Source organism: Saxophila tyrrhenica (genome assembly GCF_035928015.1).
Source record: "Saxophila tyrrhenica strain CCFEE 5935 chromosome Unknown scaffold_3, whole genome shotgun sequence".
In the NCBI taxonomy this organism is placed as follows: domain Eukaryota; kingdom Fungi; phylum Ascomycota; class Dothideomycetes; order Mycosphaerellales; family Extremaceae; genus Saxophila; species Saxophila tyrrhenica.
This window is the reverse complement of record NW_027041735.1, coordinates 112,821-139,151: the sequence shown is the minus strand read 5'-3', so window position 1 is coordinate 139,151 and position 26,331 is coordinate 112,821. Positions and strand designations below refer to the sequence as shown.

At 56.5% G+C, this 26,331-nt stretch overlaps 9 protein-coding genes across 9 annotated transcripts; 3 read left to right on the top strand and 6 right to left on the bottom strand.

Annotated features, from left to right (window-relative positions):
- Positions 1-33: 33 nt before the first annotated feature.
- On the bottom strand, positions 34-387 carry LTR77_001973 (uncharacterized protein; the record flags this gene model as incomplete). The annotated part of the gene is made up of 3 exons (XM_064799232.1): positions 34-129; positions 229-259; positions 308-387. 3 exons carry the CDS (start codon positions 385-387, stop codon positions 34-36), a joined length of 207 nt encoding a protein of 68 aa, XP_064661987.1.
- A 537-nt stretch (positions 388-924) lies between these two features.
- On the bottom strand, positions 925-1,718 carry LTR77_001972 (uncharacterized protein; the record flags this gene model as incomplete). Its single annotated transcript, XM_064799231.1, has 4 exons — positions 925-1,029; positions 1,114-1,340; positions 1,406-1,508; positions 1,563-1,718. 4 exons carry the CDS (start codon positions 1,716-1,718, stop codon positions 925-927), a joined length of 591 nt encoding a protein of 196 aa, XP_064661986.1.
- Positions 1,719-3,708: 1,990 nt separating this feature from the next.
- On the top strand, positions 3,709-4,378 carry LTR77_001971 (uncharacterized protein; the record flags this gene model as incomplete). The annotated part of the gene is made up of 2 exons (XM_064799230.1): positions 3,709-3,922; positions 3,981-4,378. 2 exons carry the CDS (start codon positions 3,709-3,711, stop codon positions 4,376-4,378), a joined length of 612 nt encoding a protein of 203 aa, XP_064661985.1.
- An 8,675-nt stretch (positions 4,379-13,053) lies between these two features.
- On the bottom strand, positions 13,054-14,187 carry LTR77_001970 (uncharacterized protein; the record flags this gene model as incomplete). Its single annotated transcript, XM_064799229.1, has 3 exons — positions 13,054-13,123; positions 13,195-13,346; positions 13,426-14,187. 3 exons carry the CDS (start codon positions 14,185-14,187, stop codon positions 13,054-13,056), a joined length of 984 nt encoding a protein of 327 aa, XP_064661984.1.
- A 2,920-nt stretch (positions 14,188-17,107) lies between these two features.
- On the top strand, positions 17,108-17,907 carry LTR77_001969 (uncharacterized protein; the record flags this gene model as incomplete). The annotated part of the gene is made up of 2 exons (XM_064799228.1): positions 17,108-17,555; positions 17,621-17,907. The coding sequence occupies 2 exons, from the start codon at positions 17,108-17,110 to the stop codon at positions 17,905-17,907; spliced, it is 735 nt and encodes a 244-aa protein (XP_064661983.1).
- Positions 17,908-20,978: 3,071 nt separating this feature from the next.
- Positions 20,979-21,944, top strand: LTR77_001968 (uncharacterized protein; the record flags this gene model as incomplete). The annotated part of the gene is made up of 1 exon (XM_064799227.1): positions 20,979-21,944. The coding sequence occupies one exon, from the start codon at positions 20,979-20,981 to the stop codon at positions 21,942-21,944; it is 966 nt and encodes a 321-aa protein (XP_064661982.1).
- A 258-nt stretch (positions 21,945-22,202) lies between these two features.
- On the bottom strand, positions 22,203-23,237 carry LTR77_001967 (uncharacterized protein; the record flags this gene model as incomplete). Its single annotated transcript, XM_064799226.1, has 1 exon — positions 22,203-23,237. The coding sequence occupies one exon, from the start codon at positions 23,235-23,237 to the stop codon at positions 22,203-22,205; it is 1,035 nt and encodes a 344-aa protein (XP_064661981.1).
- Positions 23,238-23,718: 481 nt separating this feature from the next.
- On the bottom strand, positions 23,719-24,060 carry LTR77_001966 (uncharacterized protein; the record flags this gene model as incomplete). Its single annotated transcript, XM_064799225.1, has 1 exon — positions 23,719-24,060. One exon carries the CDS (start codon positions 24,058-24,060, stop codon positions 23,719-23,721), a length of 342 nt encoding a protein of 113 aa, XP_064661980.1.
- A 744-nt stretch (positions 24,061-24,804) lies between these two features.
- LTR77_001965 (uncharacterized protein) lies at positions 24,805-25,419 on the bottom strand (the record flags this gene model as incomplete). Its single annotated transcript, XM_064799224.1, has 2 exons — positions 24,805-25,240; positions 25,349-25,419. 2 exons carry the CDS (start codon positions 25,417-25,419, stop codon positions 24,805-24,807), a joined length of 507 nt encoding a protein of 168 aa, XP_064661979.1.
- Between the last annotated feature and the right edge of the window lie 912 nt (positions 25,420-26,331).

Genomic DNA, 26,331 nt, shown 5'->3' with positions numbered 1-26,331 from the left:
GATGACACGCATAAAAGCATGCATGACGGAAGGCTACACCGCACCAGCATAGACGCCGTCCATGAAGACGAAAATGGCAATGCCGGGCGCGATGTAGCCTTCCGCCTCTAGACCCGGACGGCGAATGGTCTGTGTCCGCGAAGTCAGCGACTGAAACAAGCTGCATGCCAGCACCGACGCAAGGAGACGTACCTCTACCATTCCTCGAACCTAACAACAACGACGTACTTGTCGAAGTTGTAAGTAATCGTAGAACACCCTGTCGATGTCAGCAGTGTCCTGATCGAACTCATGATGCTCCACTCACTCATCAACCGACGCCACGCTAAAGACATATGACCGTCCGCCGCCCTCCACGCCATCGCTAACCCTGGACGTCGCAATCATGCCTGTTCTCCTGGCCCCCCGGACCACCACACCAAAACTCACAAAGATTTGGCGGTCGTCTCTCTAGCCCCGCGCACGGGAGGCCGCCACCGACCGACTCCGAATGAAGACAACGACAACGAAGACGGAGACAAGGAGGATCGTGAGCCGGTCGCCAGCAAGCTAACGCCAGCCCGTCACCTCCAAGTCCCGCATCTCCGTTGATGTCATCTCCCTCGGCTTCGGCGGCGGCGCCTTTTGTTCCTGATTCCAACTCTGGCTTCTGACGGAGGCGAAACTCCGCCGGCGGTGCCATCCAGGCCGGAAGTCCCTCCCACTTGCCGTTGATCATGCCAACACCGAGGAAGATGACGAAGACGAAGTTGAGACAAGGAAGATCGTGCGCCCGGCTGCCCGCAAGCGAACACCAGCTCGTCACCTCCGAGTCCCAGACTCCGTCGCTCCTCATCTCCCTCAGGCGTCGGCAGATACTCTGCGCATTTGAATCCGACCCGTTGCACGTGTCAGCTCTTTCAACTCGATTCCCGCAAGTCAACATCAACTCACCTTCTGAGCAATCTCACGCTCCGCCGGCTGGAGCTCCATCAGGTACCGGTCATCACTCCCGCCCACCGTCTTGTACTGCTCGGTGTCGTACCTCCTCTGGAGAGGTCATGCTGGTAAAGCAACGTCAGCGTGATGGATAAGTGAGGTATCGAGACCAACGACGTACCAAGCTTCACCAACGTCACCACCGCCGCTAATGCTGGCTGCGTTGGTAGCGGCCGTGCGTGTCGTAGCCCACGCTCGAGGCACAGCTGTCTTGGTCACTGCGCTTGTTGGCGTAGAGCCTCTTGACTCGATGCTGGCCGCTGGAGGCGGTGCTGGTGCCGAATGCATCGCCTGCTGAGGTCCTGGAGGCGGAAGCTGAAATCCAATGGCCTTGCACCATGACGAGGCTGCGAAGGTGGGGGCTGGAAGTGAGGCCTGTGAAGTGGTCAGTGACGTTCGGTGAGGGGTGAGTAGTGGATAAACTCACCGTCGTCGCGTAGCTGCTGGAGAGGCTGCCATCTTCGTTGGACTTCGAGCCGCTGCTGCTGGAAGTGGGCTTGTCGTTGCTTCTGCAGCTCGTTCGGGCGGAGCTGGTCAGTGAGGTGCAACTTTTGATGGCGGTGATCATGACAGTGAGTACATACGTCGAGTCTCTTCTTCTCGACCTCTTCACTCGCGTCGGGAATCACGTCAGGTTCGAGCTTGCCCTCGAGGCTCACACCTGTCAATGGCGGCAACGCGTGGTCTCTTCGGAAGCCGACGAGAAAGTGCAGCATCTTGAATTCGACTGCCAGAGGCATGATGGGGTTGTTGGGTGGGTGAAGAAGATGATGAGTGTTTGTGGGGAGGTTGATGTGATGAGTGTGGTGTGTAAAGAGGTTGGAGGGAGAGGTTTGAAGGTCAAAGTGAAGCCAGCTCAGCAACAGACTTTCCAGGCAACTTTGACCTCACGGCGGGCTCCTACTCCTTTAGAACTAGCTCCCGCACTTGCCAGATGTCTCTCCATCACAAGTTTCTCACAACTTCCTCCTGTTCACCTTGGTCGTCGTCAAGCAACCAAAGTTCACTCAGCAACATGCAGCACTTCCACCGCTTCGACCACCACGCGTGGGAGCCACCGCCCTGGCGCGTCATACCAGACAGAGAACCGCCAAAGTTTCGATTGAAACAACAACTTCGAGGTCAGCATCCAGCCTCTCCTTCCTTTGTTCCACAACAACAAGTCCTCGCTAACTCCGCCTCCAGCCATGCTCACGGCTCCGCCAATACGAGCAACATCGTCCAACTATCACAAGCAACCAGCGCAGAAATCAGCCCGGCATCGATCGCATCACACAGAGCTTACGCAACGTTCTTGAGATTGACCAGCGCATCCGAGCGACCAATGCCCCGCAATCTCCCGGCAGCATGAAGCGAGGACGCATTTCAAGCTACGCCGGCCCTGCAGACGAGGCGTTCACACCTCTTAGTACTTCGGTCCGTACAGGCCACAGACCACACTCACGCCCCGCTGGCCACCAACCCATAGCAAGGACGGGGCAAGTAGAGTCATCGCAGCAATCGCCAACCTTGAAGATGGCGTCAGCTCTGGATGCGCAGCTTCGGAGCCCAAGCAGACCTCCAGCTCTACCAGGGGGGGTCAGGACTCGTGCCGCACCCGCAACACCCAATGCGTCCAGAGATGTATCCCCAGATGCCATACGACCCACTCGCACCACAGTACCAGCACGTGGCCCTTAAGCAAGCCAGCTGCCTGGCGCATCGAAGCACTTCGAGTGTCACATCTGCCCCTAGCGTCTGCACAACCCGGGCGGCTTGATGGTTCACGTGCAGAATGTCCACAAGGAGAGCATAGACACCATCGTCAACGCGCCACCAGGACGAATCGGATATCTGCATCAGCAGTACACGCCGCACAACACGCAGACGCTCAATTTCACCTCAACATACCCCTCAGCATCGGACCCGCCACATCCGCAATTAGACTTCCCACCACTCCGGCTTTCTCACCAGTATATACCATCAACAACCACCAAGTATAAACGACACGACTCCTCAACCGTATACACACCTCACCGCCGCACGACTTCTCTCCAACATCGAGACCCGTCACATCTGGAGAAATCTCCGATCTCTACGCCCCACGGCACGAAGAAAATACTGCCGATGGAGGTTCTCAAGAGAGAAGGAGCGCTGCATCACCACAACCGAGGAGAGGCAGACATCCAACATGATCAGCCTGCCGTTGTGAGAGGGCCACCTCCAACATCACCAGCAGCAGAAGTGAGAACACGCGTCTTACAGCTACGCATGCCTTCCACGTCAAAGTCAGCTTCACACGCGTCAACATCTGGAACAAGGCCGGCGATCAATCACATGCTCGGCCTCTTCGCAATCATGTTCTTCATCTCTCCCGACAAGGACTCCATCACCTGCCCTTGCTCTCTCGACAAGGACTCCATCAACTACTCTTCCTCCGGGGATCGACATCCCCTTCGCTGCTGTCGGCGGCGTCAAGCGTCACCACATCCGCTTCTTCCCACGGGATCCTCACCGCAACGGCATCCTCTTCCGCAACAGCCTGTTGAGAGTTGCACCGCACGCCCATTCGAGAACGACTTCTACCCGTGCTCTCACTCCGCCATCAACCTCACTACCATGTCCTTCACAACGACGCCGGCAGCCGAAGGAGCCGATCCAGTTCTCACTCTCCCACTAACCGCGCTACCACGTCCTTCTCAACGACCTCCGCATGCCGTGCGAGCAAGTTCAGACTCTCACCTACGAGCAATGCTACCAATACAAGAGAAGGACTTCACAGCCCAAGAGCGGGCAAACATTGACGGCGCAGCGAAACCCCGTGCGAGCAAGAAGCGGTATGCTCACTCAGCCGCCACTGCTTCCTCAAGCAGTGACGCCTCCTCATTCAGCATGAAAACTCATTTCGCGCACTCCAACGCGCCTCCCACAACGAGCTACGGTATCCTCAGTCAATGTGAAGGCAGTAAGTCTCCTCCACTGTTCACCATTGCTCACGTCACCAAGACTAACGTCCGCCTCAGATCATGACCCAGGCTCGCCAGGCTCTACAGGCATCGTGCCAGCGGGCAGCAGATCACCAGCCGACAGCGGTCCCTCCAACAGCCGCGCCGAACGCAGCCCCGAGACCTCAGAGGTGATCCTGATGTCGGCACCCGCAGGAGTGCTGCCTTGCGCGGCGACAACATCTACGGCAACCTTGCTCCTCGCCAACCGAGCGCTACCTACACATCTCAAGAGAGTCTTGATGTCGGCACCTGCAGTCCTGCTGTCCTGCGCGGCGACAACGTCCAGAGCGAGCTTGCTCCTCGCCCACTTCACTCCTCGCCCTTCGCCTTTCCAGCTTGGCTCGGCCATCAAGATGGGTCTCAAGGTCTTCAGCGTCAGCATCGGCAAGCTCTCAGGGGTGTTGGGCTGCTAGTGCGACGTCGTCATCAGAAGAGCGTGGTCGGAATGACAAGGTCTGGACGGCAAGATCTGGCAGTCCCAAGCTGTCCGCTTGGGCGAAGGATTCATCTACGGTTTGCGGTCGGAATTGGTCAAGGGTCAGACGTTGGTGGAGATGGAAGATGGCAAGGACAGAAAAAAAGCAGGAAACAAAATTTAAATAGATTGTAAAGGAGAGGTCCCCGCTGGCCATATGACCGCGCATGTGCTCGAGCACCTCCTCAAAAATCGCGAGCATCTCTGGTCACGCTCAACAATCCGCCTGGCGCAGACGCCCCGGCGCTGTATCTCTTGCATTCACTCTTTTCACCACCGCTCTCCACCCATTCAGTGCCTTGCAGTCTCTCAAGGACTTCGGCTCGCGTGTTAATGTTCTGGAGTCGCCGCCCCTGCTTTCTTCGAAGATGCGCGGAGCCTGCCACGTGTGACTACATTGCAACGCCGCTGCTTCCACCGGCAGGTCTTCTCACTAATATCTACGCACTGCTTGGAACGGCTGCTAATACTAAAGTTCTGTCAACCCGCCCTCCTCATCGCAGCGAATGCCTTCGTCAGTCCTGTCCTGCGAACTCGGTCTTCCGCCGGTCATGTGAGCAAGACCTTTGTACTACCAGCTCGGATGTTGTGTGGAAGTGCTCTACTGGGGCCCTCTACTATCTCAACTCGGTGATGAGATCGGCATGCCCTTTTCGAACAACCCGTTGTCCTACCGTCACCGATTCATTGCTGGAGCCGTCGCTGTTATAGCTCGAGCAAAACATGGCCGCTGGCTGTCAGACTTCAGCCATGACCGCTCACACGCCCACTGCGCAGGCACCTACCCGCCGCTCTCGTCCGCGCTGTTTCAACAGTTCCAGCGGCACGTTTGGATCGTCGCGACAGTATCCAGGAGCCGCTGCCTCCTCCTTGAAAGCGAGGAGAGTCCAGCACTCTCTGCTTGGAGGTTCCGTCGTGTCTTGTGGGAAGCAAGGTAGCTGGCATCACGTCTCTATGGCTCCATCTTCCCAAACTCGCTCTCCAAGGACCTTCCGTAGCACTGCCTCTACTGGGAGAACTACTGCCAACCGCCCGGCGGCCTCCTATCGCCAGCGAGAGCTTGCAAGCTCTGTTGATTACTTCTGGTCCCCTGCCCTTGGGCTGCTTGCGCCAGCCTCCGATTCATTAGCTGCTTCCCAACTTCAGAGCATGGCACAGAAGCTCTACGACGAGATCCAATCTCTTCCATCCACGATGCAATACCTTGACCTGCAGCATGCCGCCACGCCGTCGACCGACACCTCCGCCTCGACCGCTGCCGCTGAACATGACAGCACCTCATACGCCTTGACGTCTCCGCCTGTGAGATTATTCAAGTACGGGTACCTCCGCTGCTTCCCGCGGCCTTGCTGTGTCTGCTGAACCTTACGATCATCGCTGCTTTCGCCAGCAACTTCGGCGTACGCTTATGGTTTTGCTGCGGGTGCGCGCATCGAAGCAGTCGCTTTGCGCAATGCACTCTACTGTCCTCTAGCAGTTTCTGGCGCTTGAAGGATGCTAGCTCGAACTCATGGCAACCAGCACTGGACACAGAACCTCAAGCTGAGGATATGGACAATCGCCATCCATTTCGCAGACATCTCGTCCGCTAGCTAGGTCCGCTGGAAGCGTCACTCCGAACAGGACTGCGCATTCAGCTGCACGGCTTGCTGCTCTTCCCCGCGGCTTCATGCATCGAAGAGATGTGCCGCTGTCTCGCTCGAATATGGCCAGTCCCTTCACGCCGATGTCCAACGATTTTCCAGCTGAATCAGCGAGACTCCAAGTTGAAAGCTTCTCGGCCTTTCGACTTCCGCTACTCCTTCTGCCGGACGTCTCCACGAAGCTCTACTTCGCTGCTTCTGGTGACCTCAACGTTGACTGTCCTCCCATGCCTTCTGCGCCTCGAAGGAAGTCAACCTGCGTCCTCAAGACCAGCTCCACAATCGTCACACTCGGCTACCCTGACAGGCCCGCTTTGACAACTTGGATGAACCACGCCTTCGCGGCTACCTGCTCCTAATGGCGACTAAATGCAGCAGTCCGAAAGTACCTACTTATTCTGCCACCGCTCGGCGGCTGGAATTTCCAGGACGGCTCGATTACGGCTGGGTGGTTTTCCACATCCTGACTTCTTGCCAGCTCAAAGGGCAGGCTCGAAGCATGTGCGTCCTCTCATCCTACTGGCCCTATCGATCTATCCAGCTACCGCGATCGATGTTAGCGGCAATGGATAGGTACACTGCATTTGACTGGGCTCGTGGTCATTGGATGACATCTAAACTGCCTCGTCCTTAGGTTCTTCACGAAACCTTCCATGCTGGTGCCCAAGAAGTGGCGCATCCCATCCTTTGAGAAGCAGTCGTCGTTGACGGCTGCGACATGTCAAGGTTTCAGGGCTGGAAATATCCCCAGCCTCCGCGTCCCAGTTATGCAGCTTGCCGTATCGAAGTGACATGGCTCTGCATCTACCCGAGCTTGTGGGCCCTGGGACTGCGACGTCCTGGCTCTTCGTCAACCAATGTACGAACGAAGTCGCTGGATGTTTTTCACCACCGGTTTGCTGCATCTCCGACCTCCCGCTCCTCCGGTTATTGAACATTGGATTTGTACAGGCATTGATGCGCTCGGTTACCCAAGCTCGCCTCTATTGCTCCCCACAGCACACTCAACGCAGCTGCCGAGCTCAGGTACTCTTGCTTTTTCTCAATGCCTGGGCTCCGGACGCTTGCCGCTCACGTATCAAGAACAATGCCATCTCCTGGTCGTCACGGACTGCTCTTCTGCTTTCTTCTGACGGTGGACTTCCGCAAGACTTCACGAACCAACGCTGGAAGCTGATGTGGCTTCTCGCTGGCATGGCATAGCACTGGCGCTGAAGTGCAAAGGTTCTGGGAATGCTGGAAGTGGTCTGTCTTGCTTGGCCGAAATGGGAATCTATGATTCTGCTGGTGATCAGCGCTTTATGATGTGAGGTCTCGGAGGGAGGTTGATGGTCTTGGGTGGCCAATATGTGTCTTGGATTGCCAATATGCGGAACGTGGGAAGTGACATTGCTATCGCTCAAACGGTCTGGTGAGGTTGCACCGGCTCATGGGATAATGTGAACGTGAAGTAGTGGTGATGAGGCTTACTGTGGCAGCTACATATAAATGCAGTTCAGTTTGCCGTCATACCATTTCCAAACCACTTGAGAACTTCACCAATTGAGTTGGCTATCTTGTGAGAGTGCGGGCCAGCCGGGTGAGATATTCTTCCGGATGCGCTGCTCACATTCCCTCACAATGCGGTCGCACGAGACCTGCCCATGGTTCATCGCCACGTTCTGCGATGTTGCTCAAAGCTGCTGGCTTCTCCAGTGATACATCTCCTCGCTACCTGGACTCTCCCGCAACGCCGCAGGCCTGGTTTAACGAATCACTAAGGCGCTTGCAAGTGATGCGAGGGCGCAGGAGGCATCAGCTTCTGTTCTTCGATGTTGCAAGTAATCCTGGAGCTGGCGGGTGGTAGATATCATGTTGGCGCGTCCTGCAAAGTCAGGTATTGCTGTCGGAAGTCAGAAAGCACATGTGCGGCGTTTTGAGAGACCGGAGCTGATCGAAACGGCGGTCCCATACGTGGTGCAGCTGGCAGGGCCGGCAAGAATGATGCTGTAAAATCCACGCTCCGGGTTTGGTCTCTTCGAAGTACGTCGAGTTGTTGGCTCGTTATATATGCATTCTCCCTAAGCATTCCTGGCCTTTGTCGGCTTTGCCTGGTGTGCGAACATGCTTCGTACAAGTTCCAGGCAAGTCGGCCAAGTTGAGTACCGAATGGATGATTTGCTTCGTGCCGATGGAGTACTGCTGGCTAGTCCACCTGTGGAGGAAGAAGCCTCACCAGTTCAACCCCTGGTTTATCTAAGGTCCTCGCATTCGCAAAGCTGTTTTCGAATGGAAACGCCGCCGTATCGATTGGGATTGCGGCGGTTGGTGGTCTGGAGGCTAGGAGTGTTCGGGTGTTGTCTTGGGATCAAGCTGTGGGCCTAAAGGATGGTGGTATTAAAAGAAGTGTGCTCTCTACGTCCAGCAGAACAAGTGAGGTCGAGACCACGCTCGGAAGCCGCTCCTTGATTCTTAACATCCCTTAGCTCTATCGCTGCCGCAGCCAAAAGGGTACGTCCAGTGAGTGCCTGAGAACTACTGACCACGTTCGGAGGACGTTCCTTGATATGCGACCTCCCTTAGCTTCACGACTCCTGTAGCCAATGGGCCACTGGCCTTTGCAGCGCCACGTGCTGCTCCTGGATCACCGGCAGCAGCGGATACGCCCCTCAGCCTCCTTGCGGCTCTCACCAATTGCCGGCCTATTTCTGATGTCTATATCCAGAGACCCTGCAACGTTAGCTAGTGTCTTCGTCACCATCGCCAATCAACCGTCTTTAGTGAGTTCATTGATCGATCTAGGTTACCTCCTCGAGCTTGGGCATTAGACACACCTCCGTTGGCGAACACCAACTTTGCTTAGACCTTGTCTAGAAATTTCGTTAACCAACGATGGCAAGACTAGTGAAGGCTGCAGGTACTATTGATAGAATGCCTGGTTTGAGCCATATTCACAAAGACAGGCACCCTGCATGCACTCGAACCAACATCTGACGGCAACTCAAGAGGCCGTAGAATTGGTCGGTTCGTTGGTCTTCAGTCCTGGGCGCGCTTACGACTTAGCAATACTCTTGAGGACCGTTCGAGACAAACGCCTGCGCCCTGCTTGACCCACACATTGCACCGAAGACTTCCAAAGAGACTGCATTACTGGGCATATTGAGAAAACGGTCTAGCAACGTAATTGGCGAGTTCTCGCCGGTCACGAGAGATGGGAGTATGTCAAGTGTCATCGCTTCGGCCAACGATCTAGACAGATCTACGGAGGGCTAAAGCTCTCCATGATCATGTGTCAATAACACAGCCCATTTCGCTCTGCTCGGACTACTGTACTACCTCCTTCCCTTCCTCGCGCCACCTGCGGTCCACGTCCGTCGCGGATTTTCATGTTTAACCCTAACCCTGTAGCGTGCAAGTCGTCGCAAGTGGAAGGACGGAAAACCAGTCACGCCATGAAATTTATATCGACAAGCAGAATGCGACATGTATCTGATGAACTGCTCCCAGGTAACAATTTGAGGCGTCTCCGGGAGGATAGCAAATTTCCAGAGCGCGAAGATTTCTCATCCTTGAAATAGAATGCCCACGAAGAGCTTCTCTATCCGCACCACTCTCCGCGAACTCAGAGACCCGCATCTCAAGCACGAAACAGACACATTTGGTTCGAGCAATAACCAGCGACGTTCTACGGCCTGCTCGAATGGACCACAATCTCACGGCATCAGCGTGGCTTTGCATCCTTCGCCGAGCACTGCCAGCTTTCCCACGGCGTCACGGTCATCCCAAGCGTTGATTTTTGAGCTGGCGCAGTACTCTCGGTGACATTGCGCTTTCAAGACCGTGGAACTCCGAAGTCCAGGAGATATAGATCAAGCTCTCAGGTTGCCGCCGGAAAATACATAATATCAGGTATCTTTTGCTCTTATGCCTTGCATTAATGCGAGCGCCGTCCTTCCTGTCTTATTGTTTCAAGACACCGTACTTTCTGTTTGACATGCTTTGCGTATAGAGTAGAAGCAGCATCATGGCGGCGCAAACGTGAGACCCATGACTGCCAACCTCCTCGTCAGGATCCTACAAAGAGCATACTTTCAGGCTCACGGTGCCGGAGCAGGAGAATTTGGGCCGCTTTCCATTGCTGGAAGTTGGAAGATGCATGGTCGTCCTCTTGTGCATATGGCCGTTCACCTAACGCGGCCATGCAACTTGCTACATGCTTCGTGAAGGCCTCCTCTTCTAAACTCCTCTAGCCTGTTGGAGAGTTTTGGGTGAGCCCCTGCTTCGGAAGCAAGCTCATGAATGCAAGGAAGAGATCTAGTCAGGTTGACAACAGCTCAAGACTTTTCAGTATCTTCTATCCCGCAATCGAGCTGATGCTGCGAAGACCAGGCAGCCCACCACAGCCCGGACAGTGCCATGCCGCGGTAAGCAGGATGAGCCGGTCAAGGCTTTATCTATTGGGCTACGTTTGCCAACCAGCAGCTTACGAAGCTTGCCGGCGGTGCTGGGGAGATGTATGGTCAAGCCGCCGGAGAATTTGAAAAGGACTGCTCCAGGCTGGCTCGGCATTCAAATTGTCTATACTCGCTCTACCGTACGCAAAGGATGGAGCGGCTTGCTGAAATCATTCCACGCAGGAGCGACGACGTCGCAGCCGAGCTGAAGTTGTGGAAGCGGCGAGCATGGTACGCAAAGGAAAAGACTGCTAGAAAGTCATCTCCCTGACTTCTTGTTGCTCGAGTCGAACCAAACATCGCTGGGAAGCGCTGGCTCTCCAACCAAAAACAACTTCGCTCGAAAATGAATGAGAGAGCATGCAGGACCGAACGAGGACGCACCGGTGGATCATCACCCAGTGGCGGCTGCTCTTCTTCGTCAAGCGGTGGGATGGCTTGCTCCAGAAGCTGCTGATGTTATGTTGGAATACGCTGCGGCGCGAGAGACTGAAAGAGAATCAGAAATCGCGGCATGCTGTCCACAGCGAAGAGAAAGATGGGGAGTGCCAGACGCCTAGTTGGTGCTTTTGAGGCTTCTTTCCACGACTTGCAGCAGAGGTCCAATCGCAAACGAATACGGCCATGATGCTAGGATGAGAAGAAAGAGATTACTTCCAGTACACCGCGGCGACAGCAGCCACGACTCCTACCACTCCAAGCGGCCGATTCCCACAGACAGGCGAGAGGTTGCCGGAGATGCTAATACTGATATAGGTAGGCATGCCGCTGCTCAAGGATGCCGCAGTAGGAACGTCTCAGCAACGGAGTCAGGAAGGACAATCGAGAAGCCCTGTAGTACTTTGCACCCGCCTCCGGCATGCCAGACGGGCCAGCTCGCCGTGGAAGTTGGAGACTCTCGCAGAAGCCGATTCCGGATGATGAGACGACTGCGGGCAGGCTCCGGCGACGGAGGGGAATGAGCGGCTCCATACATTACCGCCAAGCACTGTTAATCGGTCGGAGGATTTGCTGGGAGCACTGCGGATGATGTAGAGGATAGCCGCTCTATCACCCTAGAAGGACTTCTAAGAGCTAGTCAGCGACTGCAGTAGGATGTCCATTTCGCCCCAGCAACCCTTCTCATTTACTTCTTCCAAACCTAAAGTCACAACATACCAGCATGACTGCAGAGCCCAAAGAGATCCCGCTCCGCCTACCTCGAACAGCTGCGGAGGCCTAGGGTAGCCGGAAATAGCTGCACAATACTCCCGCCTTTCCTGCCGTTACATGAGTGGTGGCCACTCAGCTCACTGAATGGAGCGGCGGCGTAGGCTTTGAAGGTGTCGCCACACGAGGACGGAAGATTCTAAGAGGTAGGCAGTGTGGCAAGAGCCAAAGGGTCGAGCTGTGGAGGCGCCGGAGTCCCAAAGCGAGGAGTCCTACGGCAAAAAGGATCAGGCCGGGTGCTTGCTACTGCCATACTCTGCTCCCGCCGTATAAGCGAGGGCATCTCTAGCCATTCGGCGAACCGGCGGCGGAGGCTATGAAAGTATCCCTGGACGAAAACCGGACAGGCCGGGAGTAAGAAAGCCCAGAAAGCCATGGAGGGTTACGTGAACACCGGCAACGCCATGTCCAGTTCGAGTGTTGGCGCTGCGAGAGTTGCCAGACACGGTACTGCTAATGCTGGAGCGGGAGCGGGAGGTGACCGAGGTCGACGAGGATATGGACGGGGGCGTAGGCGGAGCATTCGGAGACGTCGCTGGATGTTGATGGGCGAGGTTGGGTGGGAAACGTCGGCAGGAAGAAAGCTCAGGAAGCCGCAACCGTTGCGCCGCGGAGGTGTAGAGCACTCTGCCTCCAATGCTGGAGGGTGTGCATGGGGACGGCAAGGATACCGACGGCAGCGGTAGCGGAGGCGGAGCATGCGGAGATGTCGCTGGACGAAGACCAAAGAGGTGGGGTCGATAACAGGTTGGGAGGCCACGGAAGATGCGAGGTGGAGCGGAAAGTGCTGGTCTTGGACAAATGCTGAGCACTTACCTGCCTCGCCGTATAAGCGCATAGGAACTTCGAGGAATTGATAAGTCAGCGGCGAATGCTCCGGAGGTGTCGTCGGGGAACACGAGGGGTCGAGAGGAAGACAGCTCCACAGACCACCCAGGGTGCTGTGCGCAGCGGAGCGGAGAGAAGAGGAGCTTCGGCGATGACCAGGCCTGCCGGATTGGGAGCTTAACCTGTGACAGTTGTGAAGCGCTATGCCACCAATGCTGAGACAGGAGCGTAAGACCCGCGAGGACAGAAGCTTCATGAATACTTAAGACGGATGTAAGCAGCGGCTGCTGGAAGTGTGAAGCGCATGCGATGTGCCATACTGGTAGAGCTGGTAGGCTGGCGGAAGCTCGGCTGAAGATTTGCACAAATGTTAGTGGAAGGGAGAAGAGTGGTCTGCGAGAATGGTAGCATGTGACAGCACACGCCCTCTCAACCAATTTTCAGACGAAGCCCACACAAAACTCACACCACCTCCTCTCACCATCCAACCATCCCTGCTCTCAGACGACAGGCCACCCACTACTCCAATCAATCACACTAATTCCCAGCTGCTTCTGCCCATCCGAGTACCTATCAAAACTGTCAGCAATCCCCCTAACCTCCCGAGCCACCCGCATAGCTCTGCGCCTTGCTCGACTCACCCAATGTTAGTATCAACATAATGATAATACAACACATCCCCATACTCGGCATCGGCATAAACCCCCTGGCCGCCGGGGCCGTAGACGTTGTCGTGCGAGCCCAGGACTAGCGTGCCGCCGTTTGAGAGGCAGGAGGTTCCGTCGGCGTCGACCTAGTATCGATTTGTCAGTACGCAGTACCGCTGGAAACAACCCCCGCGGCGGAGGAATGAAAGGAAGATGGGGACATACGTATGGTCCTTCCACGGCGTCCGACTTGCAGACCATGATTTTATACTCCTCCCCCGGAGCCGGACGGTCGCCGTCGTATCCGCAGCAAATCCCACTGCTGAAGAAAAGCCAAAACGACCCGTCCCGCTGGTGGATATAAGCGCCCTCGCTCGGCCGGGTCCCGGTATTATTCAGCTCGATCTGCACCGGCGAAGCATCCCCGCTGATCGTCAGAAGAGAGGAGGCGAGGGTCGTGGTGAAGATGTCCCCCCAAAAGCTGCCGAAAGCCAGATGCGCTTCGCCTTCGTCCGCCTGCACGACGAGGTTGGCGTCGATGGCGTTGTAGTCATCACCCTCGCTGGAGCTTAAACCAGTGGCGCCGTGGTCCGTCCAGGTTCCGGGGTCCATGGAGGAAGAGGTCGCGACGCCAATGGCGCTGTCCTGCGTCCCGAACGAGGAGACGGAGTAGTAGCAATAGTACGTCCCGTCCACTTCATGGACATCGGGCGCCCACGCGTCGTCGGCGCCGGGGTTGTCGATGCTGCTGCCGCCTTCAGGGAGGACGTCGCCAACGTACGTCCAGGGTCCGGTGAGGGAAGGGGAGGTGTGGATGGGGAGACGCCCGCCGGTGGCGAAGCGGAAGTAGGTGCCGTCGGAGCCGCGCTGGAGGAGAGCCGGGTCGTGGGTGTTGGTGCAGGTGCCGGTGCAGGGGAGGGGGGAGGAGAAGGCGGTGATGAGGGGGGTGAGGAGAGAGAGGAGGGGGAGGACAGCGAAGAGATGCATCGTGCCGGCCGATGGGGAGAATGAATGAATGAGAGACTGTGTGAAGTGAAATGGATGGGAGATGGAGATGGAGGAGATGTTGTGTGTACTTGACCTATATCCTCGCCAGGACTTCTCCCGAATGGTGGAATTGAAGGTGGGAGAGTTTGTCGGAGATGTGCACCATGTAGAGTGGTGTCGTCGCAGATCAAACGGCTTCCCCGGATTTCTTCCTCCAATGGGAATTGCCTAAGGCTTGGCGTTGACTCGAAAAAACACGTGATGTTTCATTGTGCCTCAAGCGGTGTCCTGGCTGCAATGTCCGCACTTACGTTATGTAGCACACTTTTGATTATGAATGTGGTCGGTGTTGAATGCCAGGACGAGCAACAATAGTCTCGTGGAGTTGCGACTGTTGAGAGGATCAGTACTTCCGCCAGACACACCAACACACTGCGCACGCTTCGTCAAGGGCAGATAGAAGAGACCACCGCCGAAAACGAATTACGCAGGCACCGTTGCTGACCAAGACGCACCCGCTTTTTTGGTGGTTCTGTTCATTGCCATAGTCTACCACTTCTTAAGCAAGCGAGCAGACTTCAGGTCTCCGGCGGTGAAGCTCCGGAGGTTGATGGCCTCATGCGGATGTTAGGACGTCTTAGCATCAAGCAACCATGGCCTGGGCATGGCGGAACGCATGGCAGAAGACGAGGCAGAGAGGGTTGTATGTTGCCAGGCCGGCGATGAAGCAACCCGCAACTCAGCGGTGTATACGTCCGAGAGCGAGCATCTGGATGCCAGTACGTCTCGAGCCATGCTAAGCAACTGCTCTCGACACAAGGGATGCGTGTGGGCGTCTTCGCGAAGAAGCCAGTATGGGTCGAGAGCAAGCAAGCGTTGTGGTCGACCTGTCGGGATCAACGGGTCGAGGCGTGAAAGTCATGTAAGCGTTGCGAGAAGTCGTCCATTTGCGGCGGTGGGTAGAGTGCGGAAGCGGGAAGTTCGTATGATGCTGGAAAGGAGTCATCTGGTTCAAAGTGTAGCAAGCATCGTATACGTCCACGAGCGCCACCGAGAACATATCAGCCCACGGTCAAACTGTCTCCAAACCAGCCAGAAGTTCCGAGAAGCACTAGCGGTAAAGCCTTCCCAGCAAGCCAGATATTGCGAACTCCAGTGGTAAGCGTCAAGTGGCAAAGCGAGTGTCGGGCTGCTCGGGGATCATGCGTGCAGTAACCTAGCGAGGTCTGGTCTTGTCATACCGTGGCCAGAATTCCACGGAACTAGCGCTTTTGGCATGGTGCCCTCTTCTCGTGCGAGGGACTCTAGATCTCACATGCGAAGTAGACTACCGGTGAGAGCGTCTCAGGTGCCGTAGTTGGGTGGCGGATGCTACAGCGCTCCTCTCCTGTGAGGCGGCGAGGAGGAAACGAGCAGCGCTTCCACTTCGGCGTCGTCCACGTGCGCTCGCATGAAGGCGCAGAGCCTACAGCCTCGTGGAACACTGCGTCTGAGAGTTTGGAGTGACGACGTAGACTGCTGTTCGCACGATATGGTGTGGAACTGGCTTCGAGCGCCGCGGTACTGAGTATGATGGGAGAAATACGGCACATCTGTGAAGGCCCAAGTCGGGTTGTAGGCTGCGCTGCTTTCTTTGCCTCTCCTCGAGACATGATCAGTCCGCCGACCACAAGAACCGCCCGTGATGACTGCAGGCGAAAATGTGCATTACCATAGGCGGTATGATCTACCTCAGCCCGCCGCGAAGCACCACAGAAGTATTCCGCAAGCAAGCCTGGCGCGCATACCCAATTCTCAACCTACTCTCTCCGTCTCCGCCCCCAGCCCCGCCCCCAGCCAACGCAGCCCCGTCCTCCGCCCGTCCCAACATCGGGCGGTGTCGTCTCTGCCTTACCTCCACAACGGTACTTCTATATCCAGCGCGGCTGTCGCATCGCAACATCAGCACAGCACAGCACAGCGCACAGGATCCGGGGCCAAGACGGGCCACCAACTTTCGGGCCAGAAACAGTGTCGGCAGATGGATGCCGATGACTCCGCGGTGGTCTCTTCGCTGCTTCGCTGCTGCGCTGTACGAACTAGAACTTCTCGACCCCGCGAGAGTCGTCATGCCTTGTTGTCGTCGCCGTCGTCGTCGTGTTGCCTGCGAGTACACGTCTGACTGTACCACTGTACCGCCCTCCGAGTCCGAAGGAGAAGGCAGAAAGCAAGGTTTGCTACTGCTACGTCCGCCAAACAACAACGAGACGAAGCAAGCACCGCGCGGCTCCTTGGCAACGACAGCCTCGGGCGCATTCGCGCTGTCATCTCGTTCCATCCGGACAACATCATCCACCTCGACTCCCGATCACTCAGAATTTGAATAGAAAACAAACATCACCATGACTTACACGACCCTCGACTCCGTGTAGATGGATCCCATGAATCGGAGAGTTGTAATCGACTCCCCAACTACCGACAACCACCGCACATGAATCGCGTACATGACGCCGCCGTTCTCATCTCTACGCCCATAAGACGGAGGGCGGAGGACTCGGGGAATTCGAGATGGAGAGCCGCCAGCCAGCCAGCTCCGCCCCCGTCCCGTGCTGTGTTGTGCCTGCGTTTGGAGACAGGACGAGAATAGATTGGAGCGATCCCTGCGTCGATCGGGGTGGACTTTTTCGCGTGGGGAGCAGGGACGTGGATGTGGGCTGAATTGGCTGGGCCGCGTCATTTTGGGGGGTGTTCGTTTGGGTTTACGGAACTGGGAACACAGCCTCGACGTCAACAGGTTCAAGTATATCAGGTTTGGCTGGGTCTTGGTTCTTTCTTTTCGTCCATCAACTCAACTCATACCTTACAGTGACTGTAATACAACGTTTCCCAACCCAAGAATCAAGAAAACGACCAAAAACACACCACTACACCCACCACAACAATGAAGCTCTCCACCTCCGCAACCGCCGCCGCCCTCGCCGCCGCCTCGACAGTCACAGCACAAGCCCCCCACGGCCCCCCGGGCGCCTTTCCCGGCCCCTCCGCCGGCGGCTCTGAATACAGCGCCTTCGAATCCTGGACCTCCGCCGAATCCATCACCGCCTTCCCCACCGCCACCTCCGACTGGTCCTCCTTCACCTCAGCGCATCCCATTCCGTCCGAGCTCTCCGCGTACGCAAGCTGGTTTAGCGACGGGGTCCCGGCGGCTTGGGCGACGCAGACAAGTGGTCCGCATGGGGGATGGAGTCCCGGGAGTGGACGGGGGCCGTTTGGTGGAGGAGCGCCCGGGAATGGGTGGGGGCCGTGGAAGAGTGAGGGGAGTTGGACGGATGGGCCTTGGACGCAGTGGTGGGGTGAGAATGGGAATTGCCCTGATTCTACCTGGTCTGGTGAGTACACCCATCTTTTCATACTGGCTTTGCTGCGCAGCTATGCTAACTTTGATGATGAATAGGCTGGACATCCGGCCCCTGGTCCACAGCCGCCCCTTGGACATCCTGGTCCGGCTGCACGGCTTCCACCACCGCTACTTCGGTAGCGACTTCAACGGTTACGGAGAACGGCTCCACGGTTACCACGACCGCGACGCAGTATGGTGTCAATGTTGCTGCCGTGACGAATGCGAATGGCGATGCGGCGGCGAGCTCGAGCAGTGATGGGGCGGCGGCGCCTACTAGGATGGGTATGAAGGCTGGGGCTATGGGGGCGATGGGTGTGGTTGCTGGTGCGCTGCTGCTGTAAGAGATGATATGAAAGAAGCATGAGTGGTGTATAGGATGATGAGCTTGGATGGATATACCCTTCCTACGTCTGCGTCTGCCGGGCTGTCACGGATCAATGGAGTTTACCAGAATGAAGAGAACACTGTGCGATATGGATACGGCATGTTATGGTATGGTATATATAATGACGGTACGAGCTCCTACACCTCATCATCTCCCAACCTCTCGTCTCTTATCCGCGCTCACGTGCCTGCCGACATTCTTCGCTCGGCTTTCTCCTCTCATCCATCTGTGCCGCGGTCGGATTCTGCGGCGCTATTGTCTACCCACCATCTTCACTGTCTCGGAGATGAAGCACCCACTCCTTTGCGCCCACTGCATCGCTGGCCACGCAGCCTCCGCCTCTGAACTCACCCACCCCCTTTCACCCCATCTGCTCATACCCGGTGTGTCGTGGTCGGCGACAGCGTGCACACGTGCTCACCTCCCGCCCCTCCAAGGCTCAGGCAGACTGTTCTCTGGCTGAGCAGTCCTCTACCTTTTCACCTACACGCAGCCCAGTACCACACCACTTCTGGCTCTCAGAGAGAAGCGCAAGCGCGACACCGACCGCATCCTGGCCGCCCATCCTCCGCTGCCCGACTTATCCAGCTCCCTCCGCCTCATCTGCCCATGCCCGGTGAGTCTGAGACGACAAAGCACGAGCTCGCCTCCCGCCTTACCTACCAAGGCTCGCCGGCACTGCTCTTCGTAGAACCAGTCGTCCGCCGTATCACACCGGGCTCAGTACCACACCATTTCCGGCCTCTCGGAGGACAGGCGAGCGCAAGCACAACGCTAGTTTGACGGAGCGGATGGACGACTCCGCACCCGTGCCGCTTCTTGATAGCTGGAGGTTGGATGCTGCGCCGTCCAGGAACTTGCGCTATCTCGCGCCTCTGATCCTGAAGCTACAGCCTCTCCAGCCTCCACATCCAGCCATCGCCTCCCCGTAACCGCTCAATCTGCACCATCACCGTCTCTGCCGCAGAGAAGGCATAGACGGCAGGATGCTCGAGCTCTCGTGAGGTCGATACTGCCAGCCACACTCCCGCCTTCGGCTGTTGAATGGTGTCCCGGCAGTTCTACTTGGTGTGAGCTTAGTGGCTACTGGGCTGCCTGCTCATCGCCTCTTGGGCTCGATCCGTAGTATCGCCTCCGGTGAATGAGGCAGGTGGAGGCGTCGCTGTTCGTAGGATCTCTGAATTCCTCTCCCCTGCTTCTTTGGGGAGGCAAGCGCATCATCTTCCAGGTCCAAAGCAAGACACTCCGCACCAGTCTCAAAGCCGTCGGCCACCATCTGCCCTTCTCCGCCCACTTATAGCTAGCTAACCCACTGGAGTGGAACGAGGCTGCCAAATCCCTCGCTCCTGCTGGACTCCCACTGCGGACTCCTCGCCTTCTCGCCACGGACAGCTCCCGTCAACACCAGCATCCTGGAGAGCAGAGCGGAGTGCCAGGCTCACCTGCGCAAGGGACGTGGGCGTGGCTTCTCCGCCGCCCGATCGATGTGTTGGGCAGTGATGCCGGCTTCCGCCTCCTTGGGTTTTCCTTTGCTGTTGTGAAAGGATTTGGTGGTGCGTGCTCTGCGCTCTGTCGTCTCCGTGATGCTGCTTGCGAGAGGTCTGCATGTCTTGACGTGGGTATCCACATGCCCGTTGAGCGGTCGGAGAAGATGCTTCGGGATACGTGCTCCTTCTAGAACAACCAGGGTTGAGCGAGAACGGTGAGCCGGACCTCGCCTTGGATTCGCCGCACCCCACATCGGCTCTCGCCGTGGAAGTGAGGACGTGGGACTGGAGGTCTTCTGAGCGGTGTGCTGGTACTCAGGAATCCTGGAACGGCTACTAGGTTTGATCGCTTCAGCTTCGCAGGACAGGGACTCGTCTCCTCCGCAAAAGGGTTGTGTCATAGACCTCACGTCCTTATCATTGAGGTGTCCCTCTCGCTGGGAGACGAGAGTCCTGGAGTACGGGGTATTGGTGCACCAAGAACAAGGTCTGCTCGCCCCAGAGCACGCGGTCAAAAGCGCGGCATGCCTTCTCCCGCCTCAAGCCTCCGCCGGTCGAGTAGGCGTCTCTTTACCCGAGAACCTCTGTCCGCAGTTGCATGCTTCTGGAGCCGTATGCTTCACTTCCACGCCGAAGCAGGGGATGAATATCTGCTGCTCGAACTGTGCGGTGGTACTGACGAGCCGGATATTTGCAGATCAAGTGATCGTCCTTGCCGGCTTTCGAGATGGGGCTTGTATGCTGCTGGCTTTGCTACTTCGTCGAGAGTCTCGTCAGGGAGCGGCGTGGGAAGTGTTCAGCGTGGTAGGCGAGAGGGGGGCGCCTGGTTAGCCATAGGTGAAGGCTCAATGCTATTGAAGGTTCGGAGGAGTTGTGGACGGTGGGCTGAAACTTCAGGTTATTGGAGGATGTGCTGGTTTCGCTGGCCCCTCCACACCGTGTGGAATCCAACAGCACTTGGCATTCTCTCCCGCTGCCTGCTGTTGTAGAGGTCCTTCTATTCTTGTGAGCATGATTGATTGGCCCTCTGCAGAGTCTGAACTACCAACCCGGACCAAACCCACTCCCGTCCCACCCTCTACTTCGCGACAACAACGGAGGCCGGACTCCTGCCATACCGTCCATATCGCAGACATCCCACAACTCCGCCAGTATCTCCGCAAGGCGAAGCCGCCATTCCCAAAGAGGAAAACAATCTTGCATTTCGGTCGACCAATCAGCGAGCGAGGTCTCGGGTCGGCCAATGAGAGAGGGTCGTCTTTGGGTACTGCTTGCAACTACATCCGTCCGGCATCGAGAGGGTGGGCGGGATCTTGTTGATATCAACATTCGATGACAGGCTCTTCTTGTTGAAGCCGGACATATAGATACCGACCACCCGAACCTTCAAAACTGCGAGGAGTATATCTCTCCCGCCTCATCCTCATCCCTTCCTCCCATCCCGCTCTTCCACACAACCACCTTCTCCTCTATCTCCAAGGCCAAACACCGACTTCAACGATATCTCCCGGGCACCACTTTCCGCACCACCCTCCCGACCATGGCCTTCCTCAAATCCCAACTCCTCTTCAAACCCCCCTACCCCACCACCTCCTTCTCCTCCCAAACCATCATCGTCACCGGCTCCAACACCGGCCTCGGCCGCGAAGCCGCCCGCCACTTCTCCCGCCTCGACGCCGCCAAACTCATCCTCGCCGTCCGCAACACCACCGCTGGCGAAGCCGCCAAGAAGGACATCCTCTCCACCACCCGTCGGGAAGAGAGCTCCATCGAAGTCTGGCCGCTCGATCTCAGCTCCTTCGACAGCATCCGCGCTTTCGCCGAGCGGTGTAAAAGGGAGTTACCGCGCATCGACGTCCTGCTCGAGAACGCCGGCGTGGCGATGACGACGTATACGATGGAGAAGAACGGCCACGAGAAGACCATCATGGTCAACGTCATTGGGACCTTCTACCTCGCGCTCCTCCTCGTCCCTCACCTGAAAGAAGCCGCGAAGCGCTTCGCCATCACCCCGCGTCTGACTATCGTGAGCAGTGAGGTACACGGCTTCACGAAGTTCCCTGTCCGCAATGAACCCAACATCTTCGAAGCGTTGAAGGAGAACCGGAAGGAGTATTTCAAGGATCGGTATCAGGATAGTAAGTTACTGGAGGTGCTGGTGGTGCGGCAGCTGGCGCCGAAGCTGGAGGGCAGCGGAGTGGTGTTGAATATGCTCAACCCGGGGCTCTGCCACTCGGAACTCTCCCGCGACGGGCCGTTTGTGTTGGAGGTGATCAAGTTCCTTCTTGCCCGGTCAACGGAGGTGGGGAGCAGGACGTTGGTGGCGTCGGCTGCGGCGGGGAGCGAGAGTCATGGAAAGTACATGTCTGATGCGATGGTCAAGGAGGAGGCGTTGAGTCCGTTTGTGCGGAGTAAGGAGAGCAAGGAGAGTGGGGAGAAGGTTTGGAGGGAGTTGAGGGATATCTTGGAGGCGGAGCAGCCGGGTGTTACTGAGGTGGTGAGATGATTGTTCGGAGGAGTTCGAGAGGGGGTGTTGTCATTGGAGTTTCCAGGGTAGTACTGCAATGCTTGATCAATGCACCTCCAGCGCCTTTCTTCCGCCATTTCTCTGAAACGGGAATATGGTAGCAAGATGGTACCGCCGTTCTGAAGTCTCCACATTTGCAAGCATTCCATTCATGCGTGTAACCCTTTGGCTCCTATGCTCCGGCCACTCTGCCCTCCAAAGCTCGCCTCCCATACCTTCCTCACTTGCATTCCATCCTCACTTTTCTTTCTTAGAATCGCTCCAGAACTTCTCAAAGAGGGCTTGGGCCTCAGGCCGGCGGATGAAGGTGTCGATGGTGTCGACAGCGGTGGTCTCCGCGGTTTGGGCCGGGATGGAGCTGCTTCCAGTGATGCCATGGTCTTGTGTGGCTGGCTGCTGGGTTGGAGAAGCAGCAGCGTCGTCCTGTTGTGCCTGCTGTGCGCTTGCATGCGCTTCAGCCCTTGCTCTCACGGCACGACCTCCGCGCCTCTTCTTCTGCTTCGTCTTGCTTTTGGCGCCACCACCACCAGCCTCGTCGAGCTGCTCTCCAGGGGCATCAGAATCTGCTTTCTCGGCCTCCACAACAGCTGCCATGCTGTAGTCCTTGATGATGTACTCCTGAGACGGCGGTTGCTGCGATGGAGAAGTCGCACCGGCCACCTCATTCTCACTCGGCTGAGCCTGCATGGTCTGGGTAGATCCCTTCTCCGCAGCAGGTGTCATGTTGTTGTCGGTGGTGATGTGGGCCTCTGCAGCCAGTTGCTGCGCAGGAGAAGCGGCTTCCGTCTCCTCATTCTCTCCACCAGCCGTAGTGCCAGCCATGAACTCCTCTCCAGCCGCAACAGCAGCATCCAAAGTCTGACCGACCGTAGCCTGGTTTTCGCTGCCGAAGATCGATCGCATGATGCTCTCGACGATGCTGATGTTGTCGGCCTCCGCGAGAGTTGCATGGCTACGGATATAGTTCCTGATCAAAGGTCCGATGCCAGCTATGAAGTAGCGCACCTTGATCAACAGAAGCTCCCGCACGATGCTGTCGCGATCAGCATCGAACGCCTTGCGGTCGGTGTCGAGCTGCCCGCGCTCGTGATCCAGCTGTTGTCGGTCATCGACAATGCCCTGGCGTTGCTGTTGTTGCCACTCCCGCAACTGAGCCTTTTCGCGCTCGTGCTGTCCCATCGATTGCCTGAGGGCTGCCTCCAGACGCATGATTGAGGTTTCGCGGGCGTTCAGGCTGTTGTCGCGGTCTGGGGGTGTGCCGACGGAAGACATCTTGATGGTGATGTCGGTGGCTATACTGGTATGGAGAGTTGTTGATGGTGATTACAGAAGTCGAAAGTGGGCGAGAATGTTGTGGATAAAATGTCGCAATGTGAGGTTGGCTGTCAATACATTGATGCACGCGCTAAGTATACTAGGCGAGGACTAGCGTATAATCACATGCCCAGAAACCGGTGTCGGGATATACGAATACTGCGAGAATCGTACATGCCAGAGAGGAGGTCGAACGATGGCAGTGGGCGAGAAATATGTAGTCAAGTTCATGTGTGGGAAGCATCCTGATTTCATTGATGCATCCGACGACATCAACGAGAACAAGCATTTCAGCACAAGCAAACGATCCAGTTCCTAGCTACAGCAAACTGTCTCTAACTGCGTAGATGACTGGGCAATGCTTGCGCCATCCAGCCGTCGGAGTCAGGGAACCACTCATGCCCAAGCACTCCCTGCCGACATCTCTAAGCAGCTGCTGCTACTCGAAGACAATAACAACCTCCTTGAGCGTGCGGTTCCAGCCCAGCTCCCTCTCCCTCTTCATCGCGCGCTCGACGAAACTGGCCACCTCACGCTTCAAATCATCTAAAGTGAGTGGGGCGAGCTTTGGGACTTGTAGGCGGACAGCGCTCTCATCATCGTGGACTTCTTCGTTCGTGACGTCGGTTTCGGTGATCTCGCCGGACAGGATGCGATTGTCGTGGTTCTCTGTGGCGGTGAAGAGCGGGTTGTCGGGCTCGCCGGTGGTTGCGGTAATGTTTGACAGGTTGGGCTGCTGGTTGATGCCGATTTCTTCGGTACTGGTAGTCGTGTCTGACATGGTGATCTGTCGGGTTGTTAGAGTGGCATATTGCTTTGCAGCGGGATTGAGAGCTTACGGTAGAACGGTGTCTTGATTGTACTTTGTATGCGGTATACGGCTTGCGCAGGTTGCTGTGGTTTCTATACGGAGATGCTCGGTAGTGATAGGTAGGTGAAGAAGGTAAGAAAGCTAAAGTATCGAATTTGCGCGTCGTGGGCGACGAGATTTGACGGGACCTCACTTCATGTATTGGCGATACCGTTATAATAGACGATGGATCAATGAGAGATTATGGCTACGGGTTTGAATGTTTGCGAATAGCGGCGTGAAACCAGCATGAATTTGTGCCATTGGAACGTCAGCGGGGACGCGGAGATGGGGCAAACAACATGGTCTTTGCGGTAGCAGATGGTGTTTGTTTTTAAGAACTGGAAGCACACATTCGCCGCCGAGCGGAGATGAACCGTCGCCTGAGACGAGCGGCCATAGTCGTGCTCTGACCATACGCCTACCTCGACTACACTGCTCGTGCGGTTGATTTTCGTCGACAATGAGTTGAAGCACGTGACTCTGTCTGCTTGTCTTGGCGTGAGGGCTCATATAGCTCCTCTTTCTTGCTCTTACATAGCTTCAATCAACACAATGTCTGTTTTCACTCAGTTCAACCCAGTGATGACAATGGCAACTCCCTCCCACTCCACACCCAGCCTTGCTCCTGCCCCCTCCCCATCGTGCAGCCAACACTGAAGCCCACTTCCCGCCTCAGTCCTTTCTGCATCGGTGGTCAGGCTCAGCAAACACCAAGTCTACCTTCACCAATATCCGCGGCGTCTCCTCCCGCTCCTCATACTGCTGCTCATACTTGATGAGCTCCACTACCTTCTCCAACGCCTCCTCGTGCGTCAGACCGTCCAGCGCGCCTCTGATTACACGGATGATTCGCTCCTTGTAGAACCTTCCCGTGAGATGAGCTCTCATCGTCTCACGATGCTCTGACGCCTGGTACGCTGCGGGCGTGCCACCCGAACCTGGAGCGGGCATGGGAGGGTCGCCGGTCTGGGTCTCCTGCTGTTCTACCGGATCCTCTGTACCCTGAAGCTGATCGACTAGATCTTTTAGCTCGCGAATCTTGGCCTGGCTTGCGGCTTCGTTGGCCGTTATCAGATGTTCCTCGGCCCGCAGATGCTCGGTGATGGCCCTGATCTGGTCGATGACTTGTTGCAGCCGCGGGATGTATGCGACAAGGGTTGCGACTGCCGGTGATAAGTCGAGGTATTCGATGATGCCAGTCAAATCGTCGGCTTACGCCTCAGCAGCAGCGGCGAGCAACCGCTGTTCGTTGGCATCGAGATGGGGGCTTTCGCTCTTGTCGGACATGGTGGGATCTGTGCCGTGGTTAAAAGGGCTAGTCACGGCCTGAATCATGGGCAATATACCTCGTGGGACTTCGTGGATGGCTATGTATAGTAAGTGGTTTCTGCGTCGGTATAATATGCGTGAAAACGTGTATTATGGCTGGTGAAGAAAACAAAGATTTGGTCAAACGGTGGGAATTCGTGCGTTGTGGGCCATTTGGACCGACGAGACCTCACCTCATACGTACGGCCACTTCCTCCGCTCGGCAAAAGAGTCTTTCGAGAGTCAAGTGCAAATGCTACCGTATGAAAAAGATGCTGAGAACACGTATTATAAAGTTGGGTATGGGATGCACGATGCGTTTCCAAACGCGAGATACACGGAGTCCGAGGCCGAACGTGTAAACGGGGAGATGATTGAATCAATGTTTGATTGCTATGGTCTCAACAAAGAATTGCTAGGGAATGTACCAACAACGGCAGCGTTGCATTCGTTGTTCATCTCGAACAAGCAATCATGCTACACAAGCACCGCCAATACGACCAACGCAAGTGCGAACGATGCGATCCCGGCTCGATCGAGACTCCGAGAACACCCACACATCCAAACCACATCTCATGCTGGGCCAACGAATAGCCTACTCGAACCGCAAGCTAACCTCCCTCAGCTTCTTCCCTGACGGCCCAAGATCCATTCCTTTGTCAGCAGCCTCATCCAGCTTGTTCTTGACAGAATACTGCACGATCTCGGCGAGCTGAGTGGGCGTGAACGAGTGGTTGTGGGGGCGGACATTTAAGCGATCGAGCTAGCCAAGGAAGATGGCGTTGGCTGGGACGATGGTTGCAGCTGCTGTTGGATTGCCTACTGGTGGAGGCGCTATTTGCACACCAACTGCTCCTTCGCCATCATTGTCGTCGACGCCGCCGCCGTTCC